At 44.9% G+C, this 11,816-nt stretch overlaps 2 protein-coding genes across 2 annotated transcripts; one reads left to right on the plus strand and one right to left on the minus strand.

Moving 5' to 3' along the window:
* Positions 1-6,943: 6,943 nt before the first annotated feature.
* LOC109942635 (uncharacterized) lies at positions 6,944-8,417 on the minus strand. Its single transcript, XM_020544749.1, has 3 exons — positions 8,176-8,417; positions 7,318-7,510; positions 6,944-7,232 (listed from the first exon to the last, which is right to left on the minus strand). Exons 1-3 carry the CDS (start codon positions 8,415-8,417, stop codon positions 6,975-6,977), a joined length of 693 nt encoding a protein of 230 aa, XP_020400338.1. The 3' UTR covers positions 6,944-6,974.
* Positions 8,418-9,487: 1,070 nt separating this feature from the next.
* On the plus strand, positions 9,488-10,258 carry LOC100273276 (uncharacterized). Its single transcript, NM_001147717.1, has one exon. The coding sequence runs from the start codon at positions 9,589-9,591 to the stop codon at positions 10,153-10,155; it is 567 nt and encodes a 188-aa protein (NP_001141189.1). The 5' UTR covers positions 9,488-9,588; the 3' UTR covers positions 10,156-10,258.
* Positions 10,259-11,816: the final 1,558 nt, after the last annotated feature.

An 11,816-nucleotide genomic window follows, 5' to 3' on the forward strand; every position in this document is an offset into this window, starting at 1 on the left:
TCTAGAAATAAGGAATACAATAAATCTAGTTACCTTAGTCATGGGTGGGAAATTTGGGTCCAAAATATACACTAACCCACTTGGCAATGAACTTGATCCAATATGATGTATCCCATGATATACATCCCAACTTTGCCAAGTCTCCAAATTCCCGTTGTCCTTCGGACCACTCACTTCCCTTTCGGGATCCAAACCTTCTTGGTGCTTTTCATAATTGAAATTATTTCCTTTGGCACCCAGATGCGTTTGGCCCCCTTTCCTTTGTTGCCTTGCTTGTTGGCCTTGATTGCTATCACATTTCCATTCTTTTTCTTCTTGATCAAATATGGTGTAGCATCCTTTTTGTTCACCTTTTTGATGTAGGTGCTGGAGATTTTGCTTGATGGCTTTTGCTTGAGCTTTTGCCTTCGATTATCCCCGGTCATCATCTTGCATTGGAAAGACTTGTGGCCTTCCATGTGACATAGCCTACAAATCACAGTTTCTCCCTCTACAGGCTTGTTCACTCCCGCAGTGGTGTTATCCTGTGGAGGTCGGATTTGTTTGGCTTTGTCTTTCTTGTCATACAAAGCCTTTCCAAGGCGAGCCACTTCTTGCTTTAATTGTTCATTTTCCTTTGCAACCCCATCCGAACATTTCTCTACAACAATATTCTCAACAACGACTTGGTTGCAGGAGTTAGAATCATCAATTAAATCAAAGCAGGAAGTAGAAGCATCTTTCTTAATTATTTCAGGTATTTCAACTAAAGATGCTGCTAGGGTGCTACCAATGTTTTCTAGCTTAGTAGTTAGCTCATTATTGTGTATGCTAAGAATTTCCATTTTCTCTAGCAAATTTTCAATAGCTTCTTGGGAGCTATCTAACTTAGCCTTATGTTTTTCATTCTTTTTAATAAGGCTATCATCGGTAGTAGTGGATGGAGCACTAGATTCTAATAGCTCAATTTTAGTTGACAGCTCACTATTTAAGTTTGCAAAAGTTTCAAATTTTTCTAGCAAACCTTTATAATCATTTTGGGAGCTAATCAACTTATTTTTCAAAGTTTTAAGTTGAGCTTTTTGCTTAGTGCAAACATCCTGGAAAAATTCTACGGCTTCCGCAAGCTCATCTACAGAGGGCTTTCCCTCACCTTCGTCATCACTACTACTTTCATCACTAGAGGATGGAATGCTTTTGTTACCTCTTGCCATAAGGCATTTGTGTGATGACCGTGATGAGCGTGATGAGGACCGGTGGCTATGCGTCCTTGGAGGTTCATCTTCACTTGAAGAATCATCCCAAGTTCTAACACTTGTTAGCGCCTTGCCTTTGCTCCTCTCCTTTTTGGTTTTGGCCATATTTGGACAGTTGTCCCTGAAGTGGCCCTTCTCCCCACATGCGAAGCATCCTCTCTTCCTTTGCTTTTTCCTGTCAATGTTAAAGAGAAGATCCTCGACCTGCAGGGGCACACCCATTAGATTAATCTTGCGGATCATCCTCATTACCTTTCCGACGCGTCGGATTGTTTCTTCGTCCTCGGAGGATGATGTGCATGGCTGATTATCTTCATCATCATCCCTTTCTTCTTCTTCCTCTTCTTCGCTTGAGGAACTTGGAGTGGGAGCCTTCTTTTTGCCCTTCCTTTCATCACATGCAAAAGCATATGGTCTTGAGGATGTTGGCTCCTCTCCCCGACTCATTTTTCGCGACATCTCAAAAGCCGCGATTTTCCCAATCACAATGGTCGGGGTCATGTTGCTCAAGTCCTCCATGTTGTGAAGGATGGTGATGATGCTCCCATATCTTTGTTGTGGTAGCAGGGAGATAATCTCCCTCACAATGTCCGCATCACCTAGCTTATTAATGCCAATCGAATTGAGCTCATTGATAATTAGATTCAAACGAGAATACATGTCTCTAACAAGCTCATCATCTTTCATAGCAAAAGAATTATACTCATTTAAGACAAGGCAATGTTTTTGCTCACGGACATTGGATGTGCCGTCATGGAGCTCATGCAATTTTAGCCAAATCTCATTAGCAGTTTTTAAGGTAAATACTTGATTAAAAATATCCATGCTAAGAGATTCATACAAGCAATTTTTGGCTCTAGCATTTAAATGAATTTCTTTTTCCTCACTCGTGGTGGGTTTCTCGGGATTCTTGAGGGGTTTCATCCCGTCACGAGTGACTCTCCAAACACCTAGATCAACAGCCTCTAGGTAACAAGCCATTCTAGCACTATAATATGGGAAGTTAGTGCCGTCGAAGTGTGGTGGCCTATGGGTATCCATCCCTTCCTCCAAAAAGCGTCGGCTCTTTTAGCGGTGAAGCTAAAGTGTTTCAAATGAGCCAAACCGGGTTCTGATACCACTTGTAGGAAATGGGTGACGCCTAAGAGGGAGGGGTGAATTAGGACTTCTAAAACTTTCGCTAAACTAGGCCACAAATAAATCTTTAGAGCAAAACCTATGCAAATAATCAAACTAGAATGTGCAAACTAGGTTTTGTCTAAGTGTTGCTATCTCTACCGCAATGGCTAAGTTTCAATCTACACTATATAAGCATGAATACAAGATTGAAACTTAAATGCTTAATATAAATGCGGAAACTTAAAGAGGAAAGTAGAGAAGCAAACTCTCGTGGATGACGCCGGTATTTTTACCGAGGTATCCGGAACCGCGCAAGGTCCCGACTAATCCTCGTTGGTGCCCCTACGCAAAGGGAAGCCCATGCGAGGGCCAAGCACCTCGGTCGAGTAACTCCGTAGAGAGCCGCGGGCCTTCTCCACGCGCAAGTGGTGCTCCGCTTCTGGCTCCTCTCGGATGCTCCCCGCCGTCTCCACTATCGAGCTTCCGGCCGAAACGCCGCGGGCCTCGTTCCCTCCGGTACACGGTGGCGACCGTGACACAAACACGGTTGTCACGGTCTCACAAGACTCTCGCCCCACTCGGTACAATTACAACGGCCCGCGCAAGAGCCGAGAGGTTGTGTGGTTTGTCTAAACTCACTCAACTAACTAGGATTCACCTAGAGCAAGCGCTAATGCGGTCTAACTAACCTAAGCACTTCGCAAAGCACCTACGTTAATCACCGAGTGATTCTATTAAGCACTTGAGTGTTTGAGCACTTGGAAATGTCTACAATATGCCTTGGTATGTTGCTTGGGCTCCCACACCTCCAAATGGCCGGTTGGGTGAAGTATATATAGGCCCCAACTCAAATATAGCCATTGGAAAGCAGTTCTGCAGTTTTCTGCGGCGCACCGGACAGGTGCACCGGACTGTCCGGTGGTGCACCGGACATCCCACGTGTACTAGCCGTTAAAAGTAGCCGTTTGAGCTTCCGAAGATGGTGCACCGGACATGGCGCACCGGACATCCCATGTCCGCTTGTCGTATTTTGGCCGTAACTTTTAGCTCCGAACTCCGATTTCGATGATCTTGTACTTTTTGGAAAGCTTATGAAATTCTCTACATCCCAGAGTTGAAGCCGTACCAGGTTGAGCAAATTTGGCACACCGGACAGTCCGGTGTGCACCGGACATCCCATATGCTGCTCTTGTTTTTTCAGCAATTCCGACTTCGTATTGTGGGCATAACTTTTAGCTCCAAACTCCGATTTTGATGATCTTGGACTTTTTGGAAAGCTTATAAAATTCTCTACATCCCAGAGTTGAAGCCATGTCAGTTTGAGTAGATTTGATTTTGTGAAACACTTCCAATTCAATCAGCCCTTCCTCTCAACTTTGTCAAGTTCACTTTTGTTTTGCATCTTTGTATCTCACTTCTACTTCTTGATGTGTTGGACTCTTAGCATATATAAATTGTCTTCAATATGACTTTGTAATGTCTTATATGGGTATTATAATGTCTTCTTTGAGGTGTTGCATCCTCAGAGCCTCAGTCTAATCCACTTTGCATCATGTGGACTACAACACACAAACACTTGGAAAATACATTAGTTCACAGGTTGTGTTAATCATCAAACACCAAAATCTATTAAGCCAAATGGCCCGGGGTCCATTTTCCTTACATAGGTTTCGCATACCAGTTGGTCGACCACGTGTTTTCCAGCCTAGACCCTGGCCATGGATGATTTATGGAAATGAACGTCTTCGACCGACGTATGCTTATATTTGGGACCAAGTGGCAGCTCCTTTTGCCAGAGCTAAGAGGGCATACATGGAGTATGTTAACGAGTTTGACACGCTTTCTGCCTCTAGCGTAAGTACTCAACATGTATATCTTATCATTATGAAATTTGTTTTATTATACTTAACATAGATTGCTTCATTTTTATTTCAGGTCACATGGCAGCCATACAACGCACCTGAGTATGCTGGGATGATCTTTAGTGAAGTATGCAGCAGTGAAGATGAACTCTATATGATGCAATGTCCTTTGATATGTTTCTGGTGTGTTGAGTGGCACCTACCTCACAGGGTTCAGAGACAGTTTGGTAGGAACCAGCTATGGCCCGTTGAAGATATTCCTACTTCTAAGGAGCTACACAAGTAAGTTTGCAATCTATAAATCCAGTTTGCAATTTATAACATCAATCATTCTTAACTTTGTGTTCTTTATATGATATGATTTGTGTGTAGATTTGACCGGCGGAAGCAAAAGAAGATAACAGACTTTCGTCAACATCATCTGGTATTTATAAATGAATGGGAATCGGGTGCTGAGAATGTATATTCCAACGATGAGTTGCACAACAACAGTGACTACAGGCGGTACCAAGCTTGGTACCAGGGTGCGACTCGTTGTAAGCTTCGCCAGCAGTGGACAGCGGAAGACTACGCCGACATTGATTCTTCTGACGATGAAGAAACGGAGTATGACCTGTCCACTAGACTGGGAACCCAAGTGGAGGCGGCACCCATATTAGATCGAGTGGTAAGTTTTACTCGATTTTAATACTCGACATGTATAAATTGTATGTGTGATGCAAATTGTGTTGTACAGGGTAACACATTGCGACGGTCGGTAGAGGACATTGATCGCCAACTTTTGACTATGGGTGACAGCAGCATGCACAGCTTCTTGCAGGTAAGCCCACATGCATCGTTTATAGCCTTTAGCTTGTTATGAATATGTTGTAAACTAATATGTCTTTGGCATGCAGCGTTTATCTAGGCGCCTACGTGGAGCTGCTGCTCGTTGTGGCTGCAGGACTAATGTTGCACATGACGTCCATGTACCATCGTGTACCGACACAGCAACGCCCTCCACAGGTCTTGGTGCTGGCTTCGACTACGATCACGACGAGATAGGACCTTCACAGCTTTAGGGGGCTCCTTCGACACAGCCATCACAACCACAAGATCGTAGGCGACACCGCTCTCCACAACGTTACACTCCAGGCACCGACGCTTTAGGCAAGGGTAAGACTAGGAGACGTTGAATTGGTTTGGACTCTATGGACTTGTTATGTAACGTATGAATTATATAGACTTGTAATGGACTTATTTGGCCTCTACGGGCTTGTATGACATTTTAATGGACTTGTATGAATTCTATGGACTTGTAATGCACTTGTTTAGACTTTTATGAGCTTGCTTGGAATTGTTTACAATTGTATGCACTTGTATGTTATGCTTATCTATGTGTATATGTTGGATTGACAAAAAACAGAGAAAACTCTGTCGAAATTTTGTGAAATCTTTGGTTATGTCATGTAACCTTTACTGAACTATTACATAGCCTTTTCAGAAGCATTAATTTTTGGACTAGCATCTAGACTTTTCAGATCCATTTCGTAGCCTTTTCAGGAGTGTATATATAGCCTTTTCAGAGTGTATAAATAGCCTTTTCAGGATTGTATATATAGCCTTTTCAGGATTGTATATATAGCCTTTTCAGAATCAACAATATCCTACATTATCGTAGGACATGTAGCCTTTTCAGAAGCAGAACATAGTCTTTTCAGAGTTTTTGTACATATCTGATGTTTATAATCCATTACACTATCTATCCTTTAGCCTATATATACACGATCCTTTGTACATTTGCTTCATTGTGCAATACAATGGCTTCAGGGTCTTCTAGGGGCAAGGGTGCGGTAAATGAGAGACGAAAGGATGGAGGGAAGTTAACTCCAATGTGTTTCGATGGCCCTCTTGGTCCAGATTTTTTTTGAAGAGGCGGTTTTTAACTTTCCAGTTCAAAGTAAAAAAGATTTCAACAAAGAGGTTAGACTTAGGTCCTACGATAATAGGAGAGAAGATTGGCCGAAGTGCATGCATGGTGAGGATTGCTTGGTGCAGATGTTCGTTGAGGGTGGAATTGATGGAGGCCGGCGTTTCTTCAGATGTCCTTATGCATATGTACAAATTAATTTCTAGTCCTTTGTTCTAAATACTTTTGTTGTTCAGTGAAACTAACTATAAACATTTATGCAGCATTCATTGGTCAAGGAGAATTGTGGGTTCACTCGTTGGGTAGATCCTCGTCCGATTTTTCCTCATGCGGAATACATATCCTACCTACAGAATAGGATATTTGATCTAGAGAGGGAAGTAAGCAACATAAATGACGAGGAAGAAAGAGACAACAACAATGGTGGTGCTTCACAGGTGCAAGTATGCCCAGATCCATATTGTTGCTGCCCTTGTCACAACAAGAATGTTGGTCCTCCGTCGTCTCCACCGCACCCACAGCAGACACCAACAATGGGAGGATACTATGGAGAAGGGTCAACTCAATTTGGAATGTGGGAGCACTACTAGAAAACTCTTCTGTATCAATTGCTTTCAGCGTGTTGATTATCTTTTTCAATTGCTTGAAGTCGCCTTCAAGAATTGCTTTAAATCTAGTTTCCATCAATTGCGTATTTATGTAATTTTTCATCAATTTGAAGGTAATTCATTACGAAATATCATTGTTCGACAATACATAATACCGAATAATAAGTTCATTATTACATAACTTCAAATAAAACACCAAGACTACTGAGTGCAACAGGGCCATTTGCCTTTGCGAAATGCATCAGGGTTCTCCTTCATTGCTTCCTTTTGCACGACGTGCACGCTCAAGCTTCTTCTCCTTCTCTTCCCTGCATTCAGCAACACACATCATTTTCTCTTCGTCTTCACGTTGTTGCTCGGCAGCAAGCTCCTCTCGTCTTTTTTCCATCCTATCTTTGTCCTCTGCATCCCACTTTTTAAGATTCTCCAACCACTTCTTGTCTTTCTCTGATATTTTTGTGTCAATCCACTGCTCAAAATCACATAGCGGTGGAGGAGTCTACAAAATATGCAATTATTAGTACGCAAAAAAACATTTACAAAAACATTCACAAATTGTAAACATATTACAAGACTATTCTCACCATTAAATTCATCCGACGTTGAACAATAGTTGGCTCAAATGCAAAGTTAGCACACATCCAATACCTCTGTCGATAGGTGTCATGATCCTCAGACTTATCGACCTTACAAGGATCACCACAAAAACACATAGGCACTGGAACACCACTTGGCAAAGGTAGCGGGTCGAAGGCAGTTCCGGTCAAAGGACCCTTCCTAAATTTCCATAAACTCTATAACAATCACAAATATAATAGACTCGCAAAATAAGAGGCGGATCCAAAACTTACCTTTGTTTAACATATTTACTACGCCTAGACATCCTATAAATCAGGCTGATATCTCTAGTTTCGAAGAATTGGAATGAGCACAACAACCAGCCAGACGTAGGGTCCTATTTATAGGCATGTACCTCGGCGCCATAGATCTTGGCGCCGAGGTAGTCGTCGTTGACCGGGCGCCAAGATCTATGGCGCCGAGGTACATGCCACGTAGATCCCAGGTCACACCACCGTCTTACGTATGCACGCCAATAATATTGGCGCCGGCACACAGAAGCTCGGCGCCAATGATGATGGCGCCGAGCATATGGTCCATTTTTTGAAATGAAACTGCCAGGGGCATAATTGTGAGAAAAAAACCTGAAAAGGGTCAATTTGCAAAAAAAAGTTGGATAACGCGGGAAGTCGATCGAGCTGCCACACCCAACGACACGGCGAATCATCCACGCGCCGTAACGGGAACACGCAACAACAGCACGACGCAAGCACCGTCCGTTACTCGCCCCACTTGGCAGAGCAAGCGTGCATGCAGCCACGAGGTGACAGTTGAGTTGATCAACTGCTGCGCCTGCGCGCCTCTGCATTCTGCACCCAACATACGGGTGATCTGGCGTCGTAGTTGGAAAGCACATGTACGCGCAGGACTTGGACCGAGTAGCAACCAACGTGAGGGAGGCAGCCGCCGTGGCGACTGGCTGGTGAGCAGGAAGCAGCCGGCCGGCGCCCCCTGCCGACCGGGTCAGAGCGTCAACGTGGGGTAGGCAGCCAGCCTCGCGCCGGCGGCGGGCAGTGCATGTGGCCTCATGCTCGCCGAGTTTGCTACTGCCACAACACGGAGGCATGTACATGAGGAGGCGGTCGGCAATGAACACGGTATTTTAGGGTATCGTTTGGTTGCGGGAGTTAGAATAGAGCGTTATTTTTCGTCTTTTCAATTTTGAGGGATTAACTGGAAATAACACTGTGATAGTACTATCCCAACTTTTGACTTTAAACCAAACAAAATTATTTGAGAGGTCGTTACATCCTATTTTATCTTATCATTGCAACCAAACGCATCCTAACTAACTAGAGAAGAGCGACGACACAGTTGACGACGGAACAAGGACACGCACAGGTAGCACACGGCCAGCCCAGTAGCGCAGACGATGCATCCGAGTTTCTGGTCTCGCTGGGACAACGTATGTACATAGGGCACGACGACGTATACAAGTCGACGGAGTTAGACTCGAGGGACCGGAATTAGTTAATCCATGCCTACCCTGACCAACAATTCCTAATATGCAATAAGGCTAATATTGCAGTCCAACTTTTTCTCATCATTCCGTTTATATCTGTGAAAAAAAAAACATATGACACTTCGTAAACATCTTACTGTGACACTGTGAGGAGGCTGACATACATATGATATATACTATATATGAGCCCGTACAGTCAAACTATCTCAACGATATGATAAACCTTAGTCCATCTGTCCCAACAAAAAATAAACACAAGTGTATCATCGAATCTATTTCCATATCAAATTTATTCGGAGATATAAACTATTATTCCTACTTTTTACAAATCCAATCAAACCTGCTTAGAAAGCCCGAGCAATATATTTCCCAAAGCCACGCTTAAATAAGGACAGAGAAAGTATGTGTTTGTAATTATAATCTTCGTTGTTTTCTATACAATTTTAGTAAATTCAATAGTTTGGTCTAAAAAACTAAAATTTGTACTGTTATTTTTTAAATAAACTAAGCTCTACTACGATGGTAGTGTAAAAACTAAAACGGCAAGAGGTGTGGGCACTATCCCTCACAAAGAGAAAGAAGAGAGGCGGCTTGTCTGTCCACCGCGTTTCTTCCTCCCGGGTCTATAATAAAATCCCCATCCATCGCCAGCGACACTCGACCAACTCCACAAACAATCAGCCAGCCCTCGCATCCTGACCTGCTGACGGCCGACGCCCACAAAGCATTGAAGAGAAGAAGAGAAGGGACGCCGCCGCGCGAGTTCACGTGGACGATGGAGAGCGCCGCTCCCGTTATCGCCAGGCCGTCGCTGCCCAAGAAGCCCTCGCCGTCGTTCCGCCTCCGGAACGGCAGCCTCAACGTTCTGCGCCTGCGCCGCGTGTTCGACCTCTTCGACCGCAATGGCGACGGCGAGATCACCCTCGACGAGATGGCCGCGGCGCTCGACGCGCTCGGCCTCGGCGCCGACCGCCCCGGCCTGCAGGCCGCGGTGGGCGCGTACATCCCGGCCGGCGCCGCGGGGCTCCGCTTCGACGACTTCCAGTCCCTCCACCGCGCGCTCGGGGACGCGCTGTTCGGCCCCATCCCGGAGACGGTGCCTGAGGAGGACGTCGAGGGGGACATGGAGGAGGCGTTCCGCGTGTTCGACGAGGACGGTGACGGCTTCATCTCGGCCGCCGAGCTGCAGGCCGTGCTCAGGAAGCTCGGCCTGTCCGAGGCTCGGAACCTGGCCACTGTGCAGGAGATGATCTGCAGCGTCGACAGCAACTGCGACGGCCGCGTTGACTTCCGCGAATTCAAGAACATGATGATGCAGGGGGTCACCGTATGGGGCGCTTAGCTGCAGCGCACCTGCCTTGTCGTTCCCTCAGCTCAGCTGCCTTTGTGTGTACTTAAGGGTGTTAATGAACTCTGAATTTTACGCTATAAAATTTAATGGTCGGAACTTCTTTAGGTTAAACTCTATTTTTATTTATTTTTAAACTAATATTAATTAATAGCTTAAAATAAATCATGAAAAACATTTTGACCGTGATCCATAACCACCTCTGCATGTATGTATCTAGGCACCATAGGTTGAGCTTTTCTACCTGATGCTTTTCGTTATTTCGATCATATTTTGATATAATTCATCAAGCAAGAGGCTAATTGAATAAACTTAGTTTGCTTAAACCAAGTTTAAACTTCATCAAATAAGAAAACTGTGTTTGACTACTTCGAGTAGGTTTTGATATAATCAATGTATATATAATGCATGGCTTTCTTGAAGTCCATAATTCTTGCAGGTGGACTATGGTAAATCTAAAGCTCTTGTGTCATCGACCTGTGCGAAATATATAAATGAGGCCAAACGAGCAAATTTAGTTTAAATTGATCAAGTTTAGATGCGATGTATTATATTTGGCTAGTTTGAGAAAGTTTTTAAAAGGGAATTAGGCTTACACCTAGTTCCTAAATGATTTTGGTGGTTGAATTGCCCAACACAAATAATTGGACTAACTAGTTTGCTCTAGTGTATAAGTTATACAGGTGCCAAAGGTTCATACTTAGCCAATAAAAAGACCAAAAATTGGGTTCATCAAAGAGAGCAAAGGGGTAACCGAAGTGTGCCCTGGTCTGGCGCACCGGACTGTCCGGTGTGCCACCAGACAGTGTCCGGTGCACCAGGGGACTTCACGCTGAACTCCTCACCTTCGGAAAAATCCAGAGGCGCTCCGCTATAATTCACCGGACTGTCCGGTGCCTCAGGGAAGAGCGACTTTGGAACTCGCCAGCTTCGGGAATTTGCTCCGCTATAATTCACCGGACGTGTCCGGTGTACACCGGACTGTCCGGTGAGCCAGCGGAGCAACGGCTATTCGGCGCCAACGGTCACCTCCTACAGCATTAAATGCGCGCCAGAGCGCGCAGAAGTCAGGCACGTGCGAAGTGGCGCACCGGACACTCTACAGTGCATGTCCGGTGTGCCACCGGACATCCAGGCGGGCCCAGCAGTCAGAGCTCCAACGGTCGGAACCCAACGGCCTGGTGACGTGGCTGGCGCACCGGACACTGTCCGGCATGCACCGAACTGTCCGGTGCACCATGCGACAGAGAGCCCCACCAAACGGCTAGTTTGGTGGTTGGGGCTATAAATACCCCCAACCACCCCACATTCAAGTCATCCAAGTTTTCTCACTTCAACTACTTACAAGAGCTCTAGCATTCAATTCTAGACACACCCAAGTGATCAAATCTTCTTCAAATTTCACACAACGCCTTAATGATTAGTGAGAGAGATTTGCTTGTGTTCTTTCGAGCTCTTGCGCTTGGATTGCTTTCTTCTTTGATTCTTTCTTGCGATCAACTCAATTATAACCAAGGCAAGAGGCACCAATTGTGTGGTGGCCCTTGCGGGGAAGTTTTGTTCCCGTTTGATTGAGAAGAAGAAGCTCATTCGGTCCGAGGGACCGTTTAAGAGAGAGAAAGGGTTGAAAGAGACCCGGTCTTTGTGACCACCTC

This window comes from Zea mays, chromosome 9, assembly GCF_902167145.1.
Source record: "Zea mays cultivar B73 chromosome 9, Zm-B73-REFERENCE-NAM-5.0, whole genome shotgun sequence".
Taxonomy (NCBI): Eukaryota; Viridiplantae; Streptophyta; class Magnoliopsida; order Poales; family Poaceae; genus Zea; species Zea mays.